The 21,547-nt window shown below is 41.7% G+C and overlaps 2 protein-coding genes across 5 annotated transcripts in view; both read right to left on the bottom strand.

Moving 5' to 3' along the window:
• Window positions 1–12,074, bottom strand: part of LOC116384161 (myocyte-specific enhancer factor 2A-like) — a 37,477-nt gene extending 25,403 nt beyond the window's left edge. Inside the window, exons 1-2 of one of the 4 annotated variants that reach the window (XM_031848604.1) lie at window positions 12,000–12,068; window positions 6,713–6,830 (exon numbers count right to left, since the gene is read on the bottom strand). The gene's annotated coding sequence lies outside the window, so the exon portion shown is untranslated. Of the gene's footprint in view, window positions 1–6,712; window positions 7,329–9,339; window positions 11,496–11,999 lie in introns of those variants that run through there. The other 3 variants (XM_031848605.1, XM_031848606.1, XM_031848602.1) reach the window with 3 other exon arrangements.
• A 4,142-nt stretch (window positions 12,075–16,216) lies between these two features.
• Window positions 16,217–21,498, bottom strand: LOC116383988 (uncharacterized). The gene is made up of 2 exons (XM_031848224.1): window positions 20,833–21,498; window positions 16,217–20,752 (listed from the first exon to the last, which is right to left on the bottom strand). The coding sequence occupies exon 2, from the start codon at window positions 19,561–19,563 to the stop codon at window positions 18,340–18,342; it is 1,224 nt and encodes a 407-aa protein (XP_031704084.1). The 5' UTR covers window positions 19,564–20,752; window positions 20,833–21,498; the 3' UTR covers window positions 16,217–18,339.
• Window positions 21,499–21,547: the final 49 nt, after the last annotated feature.

Raw genomic sequence — 21,547 nt, 5'->3', positions numbered from 1 at the left:
CCCCCAAGCGAACCTCACAGCCAAATGCTCTTCTCTTCATCTCACCCATGAAATCCAATTCCTGCGGATCTTTGGAAGCGTGACCATGCTTTGTGAGGGTGTGAAACACACTTTTCCAAGGTTGGATTGCACAGGATTCCATAACCGTTATGCCCATACAATAGCAGAATGTGACTTACTGTTGTTTTGGTAAATGGAGCCGGGTTTCCATCTAGCATTTTTTTATTGTACATGACTGCATAATGAGCAGAAAATTAACATTATTTCTTCTCAGTTTGCTAAAAACAGTATTCCTAGTGGCAAATATAGTGGTCATTTGATTTACCAATGCTTCACCTCCACTCTAAGATATTTACAATTTGAAATTTGCTCGGCTTGAGTGGTAATCGATCTTCTCATCAAACTCTCACCAAGAAAGCGAATGTAGTGTATTTCCCAAGATGTCCAACAAATACTTTCAAATAATTCCTAGATTTTAAACTCATGATTAGTGACTAATTTATGGCGTGTTTTCCCCTCTCTATTCAATATCGTAGTCTTTCAATTTAACGGCATGACTCATTGGTTTCACATTCGTTTGTTATGCTTTCCCTCAAAGCACTTGGATTTCTTAAAATAAAGACTACGCTCTTGAATAAAGATAGGAAAAAAGCTCCATATTAATTGATGTATTGATAACTAGAATGACTGCCTCGCGGTTGTGCGTCACCGCCATCCAGTCTTGGTGCAGGTTGCATCCATGTCATCATTCTTATCCTATTCATTTGTGTGAAATTTCCATAATAAGCATATGAATTCTTGAATAATGGCATTTCTTCAGAATTAAGAATACCAGCCAAGAACACCAACACTTCTGCAACTCAGACTTAGTTTATCATCCGTCGCCTAAGTATTAAAGTGTTACCTTTAAAACTCAGGCAATTGTTATTCCGCTCATAGTTTAGAAACTCTTACATCAATCCCTTATGTGTGTTTGTATGCCACACACACACACACACACACACACACACACACACACACACACACACAGTACCAAGTATTTCATCCAGCATCCAGTGTGCAAGAGAACCAGGCAGGGCCCCTCTAACGCTGCCCAGGTGACACCAATAAACCCCGATAAACGGGGTCAACAATAAGTGTAGAAATATCTAATTGTGAAAAAACAACACTTCTGACATCAACCCCCCCCTCCTCCTTTAACTTCGCCTCATGTAAAGAATAAACAGTCAGAACTGCTGAAGGTTAAATCATGCTGAGCCTTAACAGCGCCAGGTTGTTTTCAGTATAAAGCAGCACAGAGTAATTGGCAACCCTTTCATCCCGCCTCCTCATTAAAGACCATGAGTTCATCTCTAATTGTGTTGACCCCACCATGACCTCTGCTCCAGTCCCTCCAACAGTGAATCAATGAGGCGTCAAGCTGCTGCTACCCAGCACGCACCACTAGGTAAACCCCCAGTCGTCTGCTACCAGCACAATAAAGGAACCACTGTCTCTATGTGCAAGCCTGAACATCATTTTGGCTCGGTCGATTGTCGAACTGGGCCTGGTTGTCACCGTGGAAACAGCCATGGTGAGATTCATGGCCGTTTGCCGGAAGACGAGAGAGTTCACAGAAGTGTTAAGGACTGATGACACAGATTACATTCCTTATTCACGTCTTTACCTTCCCTGCAGCTTTGCTCATCTCCTTGCTCTCCCTTATTGCTCAAGCTTGCCCTTCTTCCTCAAGCCTCGTATTTGCATCAGCAGGCAGAGAGAGAGAGAGAGAGAGAGAGAGAGAGAGAGAGAGAGAGAGAGAGAGAGAGAGAGAGAGAGAGAGAGAGAGAGAGAGAGAGAGAGAGTGTGTGTAACACCAGAGGCTCTTTTCCTCCAGGCATAACTAGGCGGACTGATAGAAGATTCTTCTCCCCCGCTAGGCCCGGACATTCTTTGAAGTTCTCATAAGTGGAGTTTTATAAAAGGTTCTTCGGGGAACTTACCCATGGTAAACAGGCAGGCTATGTTGTGGACCTGCACCCCGAGGGAGGTGGAGTGAGATCAGGCTTGTTTACTGTCTGAAGTGTTTAATACTTCCCTGTTTAGGGTAGCACGCAGTGTGCCGACCCTCCCCACACGCCCAGTTGTGAATATGAGTTTTCTTTGATGTAAGGAAAGCGAATGACAATTTATGTAAAAACTTAATGGAGTTACAGCTACTCAAAAGAAGCAGCGATGAAATTAGCATTTTTCTTATGCAAATGATGATCTGGCACAATACACAATCTTTGGAAAAGCAGAAGTTTATGCACACGTGGCGACCAGCAACAACAACTGCAAATGAGTCTCCTTGTAACTCTGCCCAATGACAAAACCTGAGGTTCAGTAAAGTGAAATCTTAAAGCGTTCCGCTTCACCCTTTTCTTCGGCTTATTATGTATTTTATAGCGAGACAGGAGCAAGGAATCCAAGTGCTGCTGTTGTCTGCTGCCAGGCACTGCATGAGCACGGACTGTGATTAATTCATCACCCACAGTCAGACAGGCTAGCCTCTGGTATCATGCAGCCTGAGTATCGACGCTGGCCTCTGCTGCTTTGCAGGTCACCGAGCTAATGAGTTTTTGCCTGAAATGTATTAATTAAACTCATCTCCCTCAACCAGCAGCCGAGCACATTTAATGCCAGGCTGAAGGCCAGGGAGATTAGGTGACTTAAAGTGTCATCTGCCATGCCACCCGACTCCCCCAGTCAGTTAGCAAACTAAGATGCTGTGTCAAGTAGTCACTATGAGGAGATGCGAGTATAGAAAAGGCTCTGTGTGTGTGTGTGTGTGTGTGTACTGTATATACATTTATGTCAAGGCATGATGATGAGATTTCACACTCAACAAGCCCATAGCTTCAGGGCTGCAGTTATCCAGCGTGCTGCGCTCACAATCTCCCAGCCTTGTAAAAACTCCAAGACAGCAGTCGACTCATTTAATTACTGGCCCGCTGTGATGTCATTTCATTATTGTGTTGCTTTTATGACAGTGGGATAAGATTTTCCTGTCTCAACAAAGAGACGCTGATGTCATGCCTGCAACACAGATGGAAACACAAGCTGGCCTGTAAAATATGGCTATGCTTCCATACTCTCTGTTCCTTTTGTAAAAACACTAATTGGTCTTGAGCTGAACCTCCAATACAGACACAAAATGTCCATGTTTGCCCCCTGCCCTCCTTATGCTACCCTGCAAAGCTATCAGCTGTGATACTGAGGTGAAGTGATCTCGGAATGAAGTTGTGTTACGCTGTCCTGGTAAAATGTGTAATTTCCAAACTGTAATCATGAAGCATGTAACAGTAGAATATTTATAACAGGCAAAAGAGGCCCCAGCTCAGCTGGGCCAATAAAATAAGATAAAATGAATACAACCACAAAGGCTTCCGAACAATTCCGTGTCAAAGACCCCCAAACACACTCACATTTAAGAGGTTGACTTCAAGCCCATTTAGCATTTTGTCTTAATGTATTTCTGACCGAGACACTAACACAAATCTCACATATTCTGAGAATAAACAGCATATTTCTTTGCAGAAATCCTTAGAGAAATAGATGGGAATAATATTCCAGAGAGTAAAATCTCTGACCAGATCTTTTACTCTTAAAAACCCATTATTGACCAACTTAATTTCATCACCCATCAACACTATCAGGTAAATTAGCAGAAAACAAGCGAAATTGATTCAATTTTTAAAAAAAAAACATCATTATGGTGCAATCAAACCCGAGCTGGAAGTTCCGAGATATAAAAGACACATGGCTCTCATTGAACACAGTGAACCTGGGACCGAGATTCATCAAATTTGCCAGATGTGTCTATAAATCTCACACAGTCATTTTTTTTAGCCGGGCAAGCAGCTGTTTTCAGCGACAAACCCTGTGTAGATACCTGCTCAGCACCAAACGGCAGACAGACACAGTTAGAGAGCAGCTGTTGAACATAGTGCAGCATTTAGCTGCTAAAGCGCTAATGAGTTTTTCTTCAGTTCATTGACTTTTGGATTCTGGGTCAACCTTTGGTTAAATTCAGCAGCACGTTTACGTGTTTCATTCCCAACTGCACCGATAAAGTGTTTTGATTCACAGCGGCTTGGATTGGCGTCTCTGACTGGCTTCGGTCAGCTCGCTTCTCTGTTTCTAAGCTGAGTGACACTGAGGAAATCGGTAAAACTAAAAATTAAAATTGGAATAGAGAATGGGAAAAAAACATTTCCTGAAGCAGCAGTTCCTCCCACTTTGCAACTAATTGCTAGCGTGAAAGCACTCTTTGGCTTTTTTGTTTCAACATGAATCAGATTGGTTCAACTTCAGCTCCACCGCACACTTTTTGCCCCGGTCATGTGTCGCCCCCTGCAATGTCTCTATGCGCCCTGGGGGTCCTCGCCCCACAAGTGTGAGAAACACTGCTCTACTTGAGCCGAGTTTGGTAACATTTATCTTTAGAAAGAATGTGTCTTGACCGCAATGCTAAAGACATAGATGTACAGTGTACACTTTAATATCAACTTAGAAAGTAAAGCACTCTCCAATCATACAGTACAGTCACACAAATACATTACATCATTTAAACCTTCACTGCAGATGAGTTAGCAGAGCCACATAGCTTCATCACTGAAAAGTATCTCGAGCCTTTGATCTACTAAATGATATTATAATGAATTCTTTAACATTTCTGTTTGTTCCTGCTCTCATTGAAATTCTGTGCTTTCAGCAAAGTAATATCATCCTTTTAATGTTGCGAAGCGATGGAAAGTAGATCTGAGGCCTCTATCCTGAGGGTCCTTCGAGCAATTTCCTATCCAATCACACACGCACACATGCACACACGCGCACGCACGCACACGCACGCGCACACACACGCACACGCACACGCAGGACTCTTTTTCAAGATGGGATATGTACAGGACAAGTAGAGGTCAGTTGGAGCCATTATTCAAGTCATTCCTCATACATTCATCCTGTATCAATTGCACATCAGTGGTGTATACAGAGTATCAAGAAATGCTCCTTGCAAGTGATTTCAGAATTGGTTAGAATTTGTTAGCAGCTGGCATAGCTGACTTTACTGAGGAGGAATTATGAAGCCGTGTGCATTTACACATAGTTATTTCTCTTTCACCGAATTGCTGGCATGAAAAGAGATATTACATCTGGGATCAGCTGGGTTCAACTGGGATTAATTAAGGTGTATAATTGCTGAAAGCCATGTGTGAGATCACACTGGGTGCTTCTGTGGGAAATTAACATTCGCATGAACTGCCAGGCCACAGCAAGGCAAGCTGACTTCAATTTGCAGTCACCACATCACACAGATTGTTATTGACGTGATATAAATTCTTACTGACGTTAGTTTACTATACCAATACCTCACGTATTCAATTAATGAGCTACAGAAGAGAGCTAAAGTCAATCGACCGACCAATATCACCGCATATCATTCAGAACTATTTCTTCTGAAAGATGGCACAAGTCTAAAAATAACAACCAGTGAATGAAAGATATGTTAAGCTGTACAAAATCATTATGATGTCAAAACTAAGCCAGAGACTGGATTTAATCAGAATTGCCTTCTAGCTATTGTATGTGAGGGTATTTGAGGGGTCCTGCACCCTATATTTGGGAGTGTTGCAGCCCTATGGACATATTTATTTTCATAATAATTTCATATTTTACATGTTCTTAGAGTCGGAAGTGCTCAAAGTTTACCAGAGTTAACATAAGCTAACAGAGTCTGTAGAAGTTGCTGTTATAACCTCGTCCTCAACTCGGCAGGGAGTGAGAGCGGCTCCATGTACAGCCAGCGTTAATGAAGTGTTGGCACCATAAAGAACAGAGTCTGGACTCTGAGCAGACCCAAACCACTCTCTGGTCTGGACCCTGTATCTGCAAATCAACACTGAGTTTAATTAGGCCAAGCCACGCTTCCATTGACCCAACATTACTGTTTAACTTGGCAGGGCAGAGGGGAAACCTATTTACCGAGAGCATCAAAGGCCGTTTTATATGACTGCAGGAAAGTAGATTGCAAGGCTAATATTTTGAAATTGTTTAATTTGATTTCTGTATTTATCGAGTGTAATTTTTTAGCTCCTCTGCCGCATTTTTAGCATCAAACGTGCGGGTGTGTGTGGCCCGGCGGTCAGGCGGCAGGCAGCCAGAGGTTTGGCTGGTTTGGAAGGACCAGCTCAGGCCTGATTACTGGGGCGTCCCAGAGTTCTCAAGTCCCATAGATTAGGAGCTCTTCCAGAAAACACAGCGAGAGGAGAACAGAGGAGAGAACATCAACCGAAGCCTTCGCTAGAGGGTATTGCTCAACACAGTAAACACGATTGCAATTTTACTTCCCTACAAAGATACACATAGAATAACTTATATATTTCCCCCGACTCCTCAACACTGTCTGCAAGTCATTTGAATCAGGAGAACCAGAGTTGCATAATGTTCTGAACATTTCAGTGAATAGTCTGTGCTGGGCTCACTGTAGCTTATTTCAATTAACTGAAATTGGGGTTTTATAACATTAAAACGCAAATGGTTCTGATCATTAGTCATAGCTGTCCACAAGCAAGGGGAAAAGATATGGCCTACGTATAGCCAGAAATCAATAAAACTGTTTTGGCATTGCGTGATAGACATCTGGGTTTGATTTTGTACGAGCTGCTGCAAGAAATTCATGAATATGTAATACCTGAAAGTGTTTGTTATGTGCCCTGGCAGTAGGAGGAACTCTTTTTCAACCTCAAACTCGGTGGACAGATAGGGGAGACAATATCACAGAGGGCGACTCCTCCTTCAGCTCTGAGATTCTGAAAGAAAAAAAACGACAAATGAATTTGTATTTGCAACTGCAAGACGTTAGTTTTTCAATTGACAAAAAGAGGAAAGTGATGATCATCACACATCGACACACAGCCGTTTGTGTGAAGACCATCTGTGATGAAGGAAGTCATATTTCTGGGTGTCATGAAACCCTCAGTGAAAAAAACAATCATGATTTTTCCCCAAACAGATATGATGTCTCTATAAACACATCAAATAGAAGGAGGCTATTCCATGTGTGTTCTCGTAAAAAAAAAACTTGAAGATTGAAGAGCAGCAGACAGAACTAATGAGCCTCTGCTGTTCCGTAATCACATCAGTCTGGATGTTAGCATCAGCACAGACAGGTAACAAGCACACAATAACAAGCCTCCACAGCAAGAAGAGTCATCTAAACCTCTCATCCTCTCTGCCGTGCGTGATGCAGCATGTCATTGGCTCAGCCAGGCATCGCCACGGCTAATCAAAGTGGATAAGAAATGCATTAGTCCACACAGGAGCAGCCTGCATTAGCTCGTGCCCCGCTAAAGCAGGCCATGTAATTGACTAGAAAAAACAAAGTCAGTCAGTCACGAAGGACTCGAAATAGCCCCTCAGTAAAATACACACACACACACATACACAGGAGCTTCTATTTCTTCAGTGTGTGGTGCAAAAAGAGAAGGCTTCCCTTCAGAAGTGTTGCTATTTCTGTTTACCACAAGGCCCTAAATATTCTATCGTTAGGGAAACTAGGAGGGAAAGGAAATACCACCGGGGAACACATGGACTCCATACAGCCGCACAAGGGAACCTAACTGCCAGGGTGGGCAAGCGGTCATGTCACTGGTAACGGCTTTTATTTCCACACAATATCACAATATCATGTAAAGCTGACACAAAAGTCATATTTTCTCACTTTGAGTATGGAATCATCAGCCTTTTATACTCTGTCACTAACTGATTCAATAACCTATATTACAAGTTAATTTTACCTCTTCAAAATACAGTACCTTTAATGCCTTGTAATTATGTTCTTTTTGCATGACAGAGTGTTGTTAGACATCACGACTTGCACATTTACCTGACTTCTTTACTGCTTTTCTTGCTGACGGTGCAACTTGATGCATAATGTATGTCTTCGGAAGCTGCCATTGGTATTTTTACACTTTTGCAATGGCCAAATACAGGCATCAACACAATATTTAGCACCTGATGTAAAGAATACGAAGCATCAAGGCTATCTGAGACAACCAAAGAACCCAAAAGGGGCAGAGAAACTTTAAAATGCATGGTGGAAACAATCAAAGTATATGGTGTGAAAACACAATGCTCGGTGCATCATTTGAGATACTAAAATCTTAACTGTGCAGGTAACTATTCAGGTAAATGTACCTTATAATAAACTCAAGAACCTTAAGTGAGGTCAGTCCTTTATCCTGTGGATAACATCACCAACATCGCCCTTTTCCTTAAAGAGTTAAGCAACCAGGTATCTTGTTGAGTTCTGGTTTCAGAGGTCAATTCATAGATTTTTCTTTTATTCTGCGATGCCTCAATTTCCATCATTCTGTTCAGTTCACCTACCACCAATGAAGCTAAAACTCTCCAAACAACATGACATTAACTGACAATAATCACTTATATCACCAAAGAAATACTGTATACTAAGCTCGGGTGATCTCAGACAATCTCAGCCCAACCGGCAATTACAACGGCACAAAAAATAAACCCACTCTTCAAAATGGTTTGCGTTGAATGCAATCAGATTGCTCTAGCATGAAGGCCGAGTGCATTTGCTTAAATGGGCAGGGATCCCAGAGATGTTTTCAGTCCAAATCGCATTAGGACCCAGTAGAATTTTGATTGACGTTCTCGTGAAACAATATCAAACATTCATAATGATAACCAGTTTTCTTATTTTGTCAGACAAAAAAAAAAAAAGTCTATTGACGCATGTTTAAAAAATGTTGCTACTGTGTTGTCATGTGCTCACAGTCTGGATGATGGCTTTTACATGCAGCACCGTATATATTGCTGACTGTATGTTAACTGATGTAAAAAAAAAAAAAAAAAAAAGTAAACACTTGAAACATACACCGTAATCAGATTGACAGTGATCAGAACATTATGGGCATGTATCCATTATGCACAAGATTGTGCAATGAAAAATAGTTCTCACTGAAATGCATAGCAACATTCAGCACATACTGTGATTACGAACTTAAAGAATTTACGGCACCACCGATAAAGAAGTCCTAATTTGATCAAGTGTGTGCGACTTGGCCACATGCACAGTTAAATGCATTTTCAAACGTCAGAACACAAGATGTTCTGGGTTTTACCCCAGGGTAACTAAATGATCTAGATAGCTATGAAGTTAGCTATAAAGTGATTCTCCTTTTAACTTAGAATTTTTGGTCTGCACCAGGCACACTGGTACTTTAAGCTAAATGCTAATGTCTACATGCTAACATGCTCACATTCACAGACTGGAAGACAAATTAAAATACTTACCATCTAGTGATTATATACTGTATATATGAACCAAAGCTTCAGTTACATAGAGTGTCTACATGGGAAACAACAAAGGTACATACGCGCTAACCCCGGCTGTGTTATTTGCTCATTACAGAAACCCATTATCCTTAATGCTGTTCTCGTGATATCTGAACTAACAACAAATTTCATTGCACTGCAACAAAATGAAAGTGTATCCGCTCCAGACTAGACCGAGCTATAACTGAGTGGATATGGGAGCGTTCCTTCATCCCATATGCTCCCTGTGGTCTCAGCAGTGCGACAGGGTGACAGTGTAACCATGACCTGATTACCTATCCCCTGAAGCCTGTAATCACTAAAGCCAGCAGACAGGCACAGTCAGTCCGCTGACAGGGAGGATAATTGAAGGTGACGCTACATGCTGCTAGACCTGCTAATGAAATATGAAAACAAAGAGCAGGGACAAGGCAGCAGGGTCTGTCTATTCACCGGCCACTTCTCACTTTACCTGCACATCAGACTTTTAAAATATTGGTCTATGTGGAGTGTTGATCTGTGGATTGGACTCCCTTACAAGCCTACGCAATAGCTTTTGTAGCGACCAGTCTTTTCCATAGACATTCCCTTTAAGTTTTTCCCATTACTCATGTTCATCAAAGACAAAAGGGTGTTGCAAAATGTGTTTAGTGATAAAATGCTGATGCACTGCGGATTGTCTCTCCTGGTTCCAGTAAAAGCATAGACCATTAAAAAATATTAAACTTGCATCTGTGAAGTCATCCAGTCACTGGTACTGGCTGAAACCACACCCCAAAACCAACATCTATAAACATGATAATGTTCTTAACAATTTAACATTGAGAGACTGAACGAGCTTCGAGGCTCAGAGAGAGAGAGAGAGTAATTCAGGGAAGAAAGGCCAGGAAATGGTGAATGTGAATAAGTAAAGTCATTCATTCCAAAACAACTATCAACTTTTTAAGAATTCCCCCAGGCCCTGCCAGGTTATGAGAGTAAGCCAGACCAACTTCATGCTGCCTTCAAATACAGGTCCAGCGGTAGATGCTCTGCGGGAGCCTGTGTTGATAAAAGCATTTGTTGAATTATACTGGAGAATAACATTCTGAAATGATAAAGTTATATTTGCCCAAATCCACAAAGTGAACTGGAACCTCTGCTCGCTCACCCACCCATCAGTTGGTCAAGTGTACGCAGTCTACAATAAAAAAAGAGCAGTGTTTGTGAACATTGAGTTTTGACATTCTCTCTTTTTTCTACCGACATTGTTTTTGGGGATATAATTTCCCTGCACCGAGCAAAAACCTCCAAACATGAAAAGAAAGTGACGATTAGGCTCAACAGAGAAAGATTCACCATACTTTGACAATGTTCCCTGTTTTGGTACCGCCACATCACAAATGTAACGTTCAATAATTCATGTTTTAACAATGAATAACACACATAAACATCAGCAGTGGTCTTGAATTATTTCAAAACTTCTTCCAATCTTCAGAACACTTGTTTGGTGTTGTTGCTGTATTGCCTACACAGCATATCTAGAGTTAAGAGCTACTGTTTTTAATTTACTGACGCAGTCATACTTCCCTTCTGGGTTAGATGTTAAGTTTGGAATTTTCTTATTTCTCCTAGAAACCGCACTGAAACGCAGTAATGCTACCCGTTTGTAAAACTGAACCGTGCACATTAAAGTTTAGAACCCAAAAGCTGTGCGGATTGTTTTCAATGCTGTCTTAAGCATATAAGCACTCGCTCATATGCACGTTGGAAGCATTAATGGAAGTTGTAATTGGTCTGCTGTCAATACTGGCCACAAAAGGATCGCTTCTTAAAGGCGAGCTGCTGAGGCAACATATTAGCTTTAGCTGAACTTAAGATTGTACTTTTACACAAAACAAAAGGCTGTGAATTGTGTCACCTACACTAAAAAATGTTGAGGAAGGGAACTCTTTGCGGGCAATATGGACAAGAGAAAACATTATAGCACACAATAACCCTTTCAATATACATATGGGCATGTAGGTATTTGTACACCGTCATTTGACAACAAAAACACATCAGCTCTGACTAAACAACTGGCATTGACAAAAAGTAAAATGTAGTTACTAAAACTCCCCCACAGATTCCCTCAGTGATGTTTGTAAAACTAATCCTCACTTACCCTTCAGGATGTCTAGTCTTTTGTGTCCTCAAGGGGATAAACAGTATGCTTAGTATGTTTGAGGTGCTGTACTGACAGTGTACTTCGTGTGTGTATGGAGTCACTGTACTGGTAATGAAACATTCCTGCTGGTTCGCTCCGCGTTGCAGAGCGAATCTAAGTTGTACTAAGCTCTCCATCATGGCACTTTGGTTTATCACATGTACAGTGGACGTAATGTCGCTGTAATCACTGACACACAGAACCACAACAGAAACAAAGTAGGCCTACAGCCATTAAGCGGTTACTAAATAAACAGTAACCGCTACATTTAGTTGTGCATTTTCTTTAGGCTGTTTAGGAAACACTGCTGTGATGGACCAAGTTACAGCGTCTCAACAAGACTATCGGAACATTAACATTAGATGAAGAGCAGTGGCTTCCCTCCCTCAGTCTCAAGAGCAGAGAAGACGCACAGTAAAACATACTTTTTCACGCATAAAGACAGATGACTTACCCCTCCGCGCCCTTCTGTAAATACTGTAAAATTGTATCAAAGCGTTCCGGTAAAACACACAGGGACAAATCCGCATCCAATATATTTAGGAAACTGACAAACTCAGAGCACGAGCGCGAGGTTTGGCTCCTCCCACTAGAGAGTGTGTGTTTGTGTGTGTGTGTGTGTGTGTGTGCAGCTACACACGTGTACACAAGTATAGTCACAAAGCTCAATGTAATAAAAACATAAACCTGGCATGTGATCATATAAAACCTGGGACCATCATTCAATTAGAATTGATCAATTAAAAGGCCTACCAGACTGATCTGCTGGCAAACAGTGTCAACCCAAACAGAAGCGCAGTGTAATAACTGATCCATTGATATTTCATTCAGCCCTGGCCTGAAGGAAGAAGATGAAAGCTTGTGACTGAAAGGCCACAGATTCCAGTTTGTGAACCAGCTGAGAAGATCTGCCCCAGAGCAGTGAAAGCAGTGTCACTCATTGTCCTCAACACTGCTGATGAAGCCTTGAGTTAGTCACAAGCATCCTGGTTTGATTGTATCATCATTGTTATTAGTACTACAATTATTGGGCAGGTTTTATATTTAAAAAGTGTTGTCCTGAGTGTTTTATAGATTCTTGTTTACCGTATAGAGGTGTCAAATGATTTTCAGTAATGACATACAGCGTCTGCCATTTTTCCACTACAAAAAATGTAAGCTGTTAGTTGAAATGTTAATTTTGTCACTGAAACTTCAATGGATGAAACTTTGATGGCGAAAAGATGGATTGCCCTTCCAACTGTGAATTTCTTGTATTTTCTCTAGCACAAGGCTACTTTAAGAATTCCATGTGTAAAATAAAGCAAGCATGTCAATAAAAAAATAGAGGAAAAGAAAAGAGGCCGAATAAACCTATGCCAGATTCCATAGGAACCATTCTTCTTTGCAAAATAGATATTGTGTTTTAAAACAAGTCATTCCGTCATTAGGCTGCAGATGGAGCAGCAAAAAGTAAACTTTGGTGCCATCATGTGTCCCTGTGTCAGATGACAGCTGAATCACTGGTTAAAAACAGCAGGCAGAAGCAATCACTGGAGACTAGATCTGTTACACAAGTGGCTTATAATCACTTTATAATCACTTTTTATTTTTGCATGCCAGAAAGACCCTTTCTTGCTAAAAAAAAAAAAATCACATAGTGAAATTTGTTTTTGTGTTTTATGAGTTTTAGTGCGTGTGTTTGACTCTGTCTCCCCCTAAAGGCTGCTAGCAGAGTGAAGGCTGCCCTTCCGTGGCTCTTCCTCAGCAGTGCAGTGCCCGCTGTATTTTGATCCTGAAATACTAGAGTTACAGATCAACAGGGAATTTGATTCATAAACTTATTTTTTACTTGGATATGACGTGTTTTGCGATGCAGAGAACACACCTGTCTGGCATCAATGATTGCAAACATTAACTGTAAATTGGTATTGACAATAATATTGGAATTAAAATGAGGCTTCGGTTCTATTACAGTTGATGGTGTTGGTTACGCAGATCAATCTGGCAGACTGGCACAGAAACACCCTTTTCAAAATCTTCCCAGCAGGACAGATACAATTTTATTTTACATGAATTGTGGTTATATTGGTCGGATTCAAAGACAGAAGCGGTAGTGAACTTGAAACAAACTTGAAGCTAGTTTACACAAGTATTCTTGAACACAACATTCTTATTGTGCGTTTATTTTGTGAAGTAAAGCTGCCCTTTATATCTTCATGCGTAAAGATTATTTATCTCTATTTGTATATTGTGCAACCCAATCGTTTTCTCCGTGAGTGGAAGGTGTGAGGATGGAGAGATAGAGGGATTAAAAAGGACAGGCCTGAAAATAAAAACATAATAACCTCAGATGAAAGGAATGTCATGCCGTAATAGGATTTCACAGCAGAAAACCCTCTTCCTCATAAAACACTGCTTGGATTATGACGCCCATATGAACTTTTCTTTTTAAAGATCTGTAGTATCAAAACTTTCTCTCTATGAACTGATCCTTTAGAAAAATCATTGACTTTGCAAAACTATAGAGCATGAGCCACCATCACCTATTCAATCCATATTTCTTTATCGCTTCACTGAAGAGGATAGTGGGTGTTGGATCAGTTTGGGTAAGTCAAAAAAGACCTGTTGATGCAAAAAAAGCAGCCCTGTAGTCTGTAGACATAAGTAATGAGTATTAGTACTTTTCAAAGGACAGGAAGATGAAAAATGTGTCACTGGTTGCAGCAAACAGCACACAGTGTGACTGAAGATGATCTATTACCACTTTGTGCCTGCAGCAACATTGTTTATATATTTTACTTGAAAAACTATATATTCTATTTTGATATTATGAAATGCGATGGATGTTAATAATAATAATAATAATAGTATTTTTTTTATAGAGCGCTTTTCAGAATACTCAAAGACACTTTACATTAAAATCATATAAAAAAGCTATACACTAAAAACATAAAACACACAATATTGGTCACACTTTTAAAAGCAGTTCTGAAAAGGTGAGTTTTGATTTGGGATTTGATCATGGAAAGATCGGTGCAGTCTCGGATGTGTTTGGGGAGAGCGTTCCAGAGGGAGGGGGCAGATATGGAGAAGGCTCTGTCACCCCATGTCCGGTGCTTGGTCCTGAGTGGAAGGGACAAGAGGTTGGCATCAGAGGAGCGAAGCCGACGGGATGGAGTGTGGTGGTGAAGCAGGTCAGTGAGGTAGGAAGGGGCCTGATTGTGGAGGGCTTTATGAGTGAGGAGAAGGACTTTGTATTGGATCCGTTGTGGGACGGGGAGCCAGTGGAGATTCTGGAGAACAGGGGTGATGTGATCATGGGAGCGGTAGTGGGTGAACATGTGAGCAGCAGAGATGTACTGGAGTTTATTTAGGATTTTGGATGATGTTCCATGAAGAATACTGTTGCAGTAGTCGATTCTGGAGGTGATGAAGGAGTGGATCAAAGTTTCAGCAGTAGATAAGGAGAGTGATGGGCGGAGACGGGCTATGTTTTTTAAGTGGAAAAAGGCAGTTCTGGTGATTTGGTTGACGTGTGTTCAAAGGAGAGTTTGCTGTCAAACATGACTCCGAGGTTGCGGATGCGTGGGGCAGAGTGGAGTTGTCGATGGTGAGGCAGAAGTTGTGACTGGTTTTAGTGAGGGATTTGGGACTGATGATGATCATGTCAGATTTATCACAGTTGAGTTTGAGGAAGTTGGTTTGCATCCATGATTTAATAACAGTGAGGCAGTTGGTGAGAGTGGAGTGAGTAGCAATGGTAATGGCCTTTGTGGAGATGTAGAGCTGGACATCATCGGCATAGCAGTGGAAGTGGAGACCATGTTGACTTATGATATTACCAAGAGGGAGCAAGTAGAGGATGAACAGAAGAGGACCAAGGACCGAACCCTGGGGGACGCCTTGAGACAGAGGAGCAGTGGAGGAGATGCACTTGTTGATACTGATGAACTGTTTGTAAGATATGATTTAAGCCAGGAGAGAGCAGTTCGGGTGATATTGAGAGAGGATTCGAGGCGGGAGAGAAGGATGTTGTGGTTGATAGTGTCGACTACAATCACATATATTGTGAAATATATGTTTCACAATATATTTTACGGTGGCCCTTAAAGTCAAATCAACACTTCACTAAACACTAAAACATTTCACAAAACAATAAAACATTTTTTTTAAAACAGTATTTCACAAACACGATGACATTTCACAAAACAATTGGGAAAGAAGTTGTAGTGTTTGAACCTACATTTTTCTGTTTTAGTCTAACCAAACGTAGTTGTGTTTTCTCTTTTGCTGTTTTGTGAAATTATTTTTGTGTTTTGTCCCTCCATACATATTAACCCAGCAGATTGAAACTTCACACAGAGAAGCTTTGCAAAGTGGCAGCAAACAAAGTCAAAGAAAATGAATAAATAATATTTTCTAAATATACATTCAAATCCGCTCCTCTAAAAATCCTATGAAAAACATTGTCCATGCATTTGTTTCAACAGACAGTGGAGATAAATACATCCATATTTTTTATTTAACCTTTATTTAACCAGGTAAAATCAATTGAGAACCAATTCTCATTTTCAATGATGACCTGGCCAAGAGGCAGTAGCACACTCCACACAAGTTACACAAACAACACAGATACAATACAGTATAACAAACAGTGAAAAAATGACTAAAAACAACCTAGATAAAATAATAAACACTATGTACAAAATAAAAGGCAGATTACTGGATGTTATTAGTAAAAAAATGGAAGAAAGAGAGAAGTGAGGGCTGGTCAGCAAGTACAGCAGTCAACTATAACTTGTTGCAGCTTATGTTTGAACATGTTGAGAGAGGTGAGAGCTCTTAGTTTGAGTGTGTTTTGTAATGAGTTCCAGTCCTTTGCAGCAGCAAAATGAAAGGAGTTATGACCAAACACAGTACGGACTTTTGGAATGATGAGCCTAATGAAGTCACTGGATCTTAAATGCCGATTGCTGTCAGAAATGCGCAGAAGATTTGAGAGGTAATGAGGAGTCATTCCCAAAATGGATTTATAGACCACAAGCAGCCAGTGTTGTAGCCGCCTGGTATGAAGGGAGGGCCAATCCACCAATCTGTATAGAGCACAGTGGTGGGTGGTGAAGGGTGCAGATGTGGAAAAACGGATTGCTGAGTGTGTCCAGTTTTCTGAGGGTGGTCTTTGATGCCATTTTATAAATTATATCGCCGTAATCAAATAGAGGAAGGATGGTCATTTTCACAAGGGTGAATTTGGCAGAGTGTGTGAAGGAGGCCTTGTTTCGATACAGGAAACCCAGTCTAGCTTTGACTTTAGCCAGAAGGTTATTGATGTGTATGTTAAATGAGAGAGACGAGTCCAACCAGAATCCAAGGTATTTGTAGGAGCTGACAAACTCCAGCTCCGAGCCATCAGCACTGTAGACATTGGGAGGGCTGGGAATGATGAGGTTTTTCCAGTCAAACAGCATACATTTGGTCTTTTTGGGGTTGAGGAGCAGGTGGAGGCTGTGGAGAGACTGTTGGATGGAGGTGAGGCTTTGTTGAAGAGTGGACACAGCAGAGTAGAGTGAGGGACAGGTGAATATATGATGGTGTCATCAGCATACAAATGAATCAAGGAATTTCCAGCAGCTTTTGCTGCATCGTTAATATAAATAGAAAACAAAATAGGGCCTAAGATGGAGCCTTGAGGGACACCTTTAGAGATGGTAAGCGGTTCAGACATGATGTTTTAAGTCTTCACCCGCTGGACACGACCAGCCAAGTACGTAGCTAGCAAACCAGTTGCAACAACTACTGGACAAGCCAATGCTGGTAAGCCTTTGCAGGAGAATGTTATGGTTGACCGAGTCAAAAGCCTTGGCTAGATCTATGAAGGCAGCTACACAAGTCTGTTTGTTGTCTATGGCGGTGATGACGTCATCAAGGACCTTCAGTGTAGCGGTGGTACATCCGCGGCCTTTCCTAAACCCAGACTGCAGGTCAGACAAAATATGATTTGAGTCAATGAAGTGAACTAGTTGTTTATGTACCAGTTTCTCTATGACTTTGGCCAGACAGGGCAAAATGGAAATCGGCCTGTAGCAGTTCGGGTCAGAGCCAGAGCCTCCTTTAAAGAGGGGAAGAATCGTAGCCAATTTCCAGTCAAGGGGGAAAACAGACAAATTAAATGATAGGTTAAACAGGCTTGTAATAGGGGAAGCAATAATATGAGCGGCTGATTTTAAAAACACAGGGTCAATCCCATCAGAACCAGCTGACTTGTTTGAATCTAACTTAATAAGTTCATCCAGGACTTCCGAAACCTTAACAGGTTGAAGGGAGAAGCTGGTAACGCTGGGTGATGAAGTAGGCGTGTTAGATGAATCTATTTCAGGGGCAACTGCATCAAAGAAATTAGACGATTTCACGAAATGTTGGTTGAAGTGTGTGGCCATGCGTTGTTTATCAGTAACAACAATGTCATCAAAAATCATAGAAGTGGGTAGATACGGAGAAGCAAGTTTGTTTTCCATGGATTTAACTGTTTTCCAAAATTTATTGCCGTCAGAGCCACTGGCTGAGAATTCTTCCTTGAAATGACTGATTTTAGCTTTCCTGATCGCCTGTGTTGTTTTGTTCCTGCATTGTCTGAAGGCCAGCCAGTCGGCAGCAGACTGAGAAGACCTCGCCCTCCGCCATAAGGTGTTTTTTAGGTGGATCAAAGCCGCCAAATTGTGACTAAACCAGGGGCTGTAGCGATTCTTCGTCCGGAATCGTTTCAATGGGGCGTGTTTCTCAATGATTAGGCTAAAGGTGTTTTTGAAATAAGACTAGGCATCCTCCACTGAGGGAATAAGATTGATTCTTTCCCAGGACGCAGCTGCAACATCTTGCAGGAAGGCCTGATTGGCAAAGTTTTTCAGTGAGCGCTTGGTCACAATCACCGGCGGACGTTTGACAGAGAGGCCGAAGCGAATGCATGCAATAGCACGGTGGTCACTCAAGTCTTGACTGAAGACTCCAGATCGGTAATTTGATGGAGTGTTAGTGAGAATAATATCAATCAGTGTGGCAGATGACGGTGATTTCAAATTATATCTGGTTGGCTCAGATACAATTTGAAAGAGGTTTAAAGCATCAAATTGCTGTGTAACCAAATCAGGGGGGTTGATCATATTCCAGTTTAGGTCACCCAAAAGGACAAACTCAGAGGAAATGTGAGGGGCCAGCAGTTCACCGAGAGCTCTTAATGTGCATGCTGGAGCAGAGGGTGGTCTATAGCAAACAGCAACAGACAGAGTGAAATTTGTTGACAGTTTAATTTTTAACAGTAACAGTTCAAATTGCTTGGGGACTGATTTAGACAGCGTAACAGAACATTGCAAATGGTCTTTTACAAATATAGCCATGCCGCCACCCTTGGTGGATCTATCCTGACGAAAGACGTAACCCGGTATTCGAATTTCTAGATCCGAGACACCTTTCTTAAGCCATGATTCAGAGACAGCCAGAACATCAGGGTTTGCAGTGTGCACCCAAGATTTTAAATAGTCATGTTTTGGCAACAAACTACAGATATTGACATGTAAAAAGCCCAATGATTTACGATCACAAAAATCATTAAATGACAGATTGGAGACAGTGGGACCATGGATAGCGGGCCCTGGGTTTGGGTGAACATTTCCAGAGATGAACAACATGAGAATGATTAACACACGTCTGAGGACAGTGCTAAAATGTTGCATATGTTTATCTTTCAATGACGGTTTGGTCGAAATTAAAGAGGAGTCGTGGAACTGCTGCAATAACATGTAAGAGTACAAAGGAATAAGCTTTGTTACAAACCAAGTAGGAAGTCCAAAAGTCTTTGTAAACCAGAAGGAAGAAATGTCCCTGGTTGATAAACTGAAGCCCAATGTACCAATACCGTTAGAAAGGATGGCAGTCTCCTGTGTGTACCTGCTAGAAAGGCAGGTTGGATGAGCTGATGTGATCCAGAGAAGAAAAATGATTGTGAGCCAAAAAGGCCGGGAAGGTTTTAGTGGATGAAACATGTCCAAACCAATAACCAATAGGTCAGGCTGTAGCAGGTTGAAGAAGGCCAGGCTATAGCTAGCAGAGGAAGCCAAGCTGTGGCAGGTTAAAGCAGTCCAGGCTGTAGCAGGTTGAAGAGGTCCAGGCTGTAGCAGGTCGAAGAGGTCCAGGCTGTGGCAGGTTGAAGAGGTCCAGGCTGTAGCAGGTCGAAGAGGTCCAGGCTGTGGCAGGTTGAAGAAGTCCAGGCTGTAGCAGGTTGAAGAAGTCCAGGCTGTAGCAGGTTGAAGAGGGCCAGGCTGTAGCAGGTCGAAGAGGTCCAGGCTGTAGCGGGTTGAAGAAGTCCAGGCCGTAGCAGGTTGAAGAGGGCCAGGCCGTAGCAGGTTGAAGAGGTCCAGGCTGTAGCAGGTTGAAAAGGTCCAGGCTGTAGCAGGTTGAATTGGCCCAAGCTGTAGCAGGCTGACTAGGCCCACGCTGCAACAGGTTGAGTTGGCCCAGGCTGTAGTAGGCTGAATTGGCCCAGGCTGGAGCAAGTTGAAGAGGGCCAGGCTACAGCTAGCAGAGGAGGACAGACTGTACCAGGTTGAAGAAGCCCAGGCTACAGCTAGCAGAGGAAGCTAGGCTGAAGCAGGTTAAACAGGCCCAGGCTACGTCTAGCAAAGGATATAATAGGCTGTAATTTATAGATTTTGTAAGAAACCAATAAATAGGCACTATGCTCTCAGTTCAGTACAAGCTAAAGACACTTTAGACGTTACAACAGCCAGATCAGCAGGCAAAATAAAACATAAATAAAACATAAATTCCGAGCTCACATGCAGACACACAAACACAGGACTGGTCTGGCGGCCATCTTGGTATTGCAGAAACTCCACACAGAAGGATCGAACCTGGGCCTCTCTGTCACCCTCTGGCTGTGAGGCCACTACACCACCATATTTACACAGTGTGTAAGGTGAAAAACAGAAATTGTGTCTTTCTCCATGAATGTTGGACTCAGTCACACCGGATAAAACCAGACTGGTCCAGATTACATGTGACAGGACTGATGAAAGTGGGAAATGAATATTATTATGTTTCAGTTTTTAGTGTGTAGTGGTGCCACAGGGCCTCTGTGGTTCAGGTGTTCACAGTGTTAGCAGCTGCGAGGAGTGAGGAGAACAGAGAGTCTGGTCTTTGCTTCAGCACATCTGGATGGTCAAACTCAGCCACCTGTCAGACAAATCCCTTACTGTTAGTCTAGGATTAGAAGCACATAAACTTCATCTTTATCTTTTTTTAATCTTTCAAACCTTTCCATTGTCCATGACCAGAATACGATCTGCGTGCATCACAGTGTTGATACGATGGGCGATGGTGAGCATGGTGCAGTCCTGAAAGGCTTCGTTGATGGTGGTCTGGATCAAGGCGTCTGTCTCTGCATCGATGGATGCTGTTGCCTCATCCAAAAGAATGATCTGTTGGACAACAGGAGGGACAGTAAGTCCAGACGAAGAGAAAAATACTGGTTGTGGTGGATTAATTGATGCAAATGTGAATAATATCAATATCACAGGCAGTTAGTTTGGTTAGTTTTACAGTCTTTTTTACAATGTTTTCATTTCATTCAGTCACATAAGGATGATAATTACTGAGGTCAGGTTTAATAAGTTACATATAACAAGTTAACATTTAACCTAATATATTCTTTCCAGTGTTCAAGAGACACCATAATCATATTTTGGGTTATTTGATAATCGCTTCAAGATCAGAATATCAATGAATACAGACTCAAATAATGAATAAATATACAAATGCATTCTGCCTGTAGAAAACAATCTTGAGTTTATCAGCAGGACACAGAAAACATAAAAAATACAGAATGCGGTTATTTAAACAGGCCACAGGCTACAGAGAGGAAACACTGCTGCTCTGGCATTGATGATAGCTGTGTGTCTTTTTAGTATTAGTACAGTGATCTTGTGTGCAGACACAAACTCCATCAGAAGTCTCTACAGCTGTTAAAGC

The sequence above is a fragment of the Anarrhichthys ocellatus genome, unplaced genomic scaffold (genome assembly GCF_004355925.1).
Source record: "Anarrhichthys ocellatus isolate YVR2014 unplaced genomic scaffold, GSC_Weel_1.0 scaffold8, whole genome shotgun sequence".
Classification (NCBI taxonomy): domain Eukaryota; kingdom Metazoa; phylum Chordata; class Actinopteri; order Perciformes; family Anarhichadidae; genus Anarrhichthys; species Anarrhichthys ocellatus.
Note: the sequence above shows the minus strand (reverse complement) of the source record. Positions and strands in the feature narration are given on the sequence as shown.

What these genes read in the sequence shown, in the direction of transcription:
- LOC116383988 (XM_031848224.1), bottom strand. Translation starts at nt 19,563, where the DNA reads ATGTTTCATCCACTAAAACCTTCCCGGCCTTTTTGGCTCACAATCATT.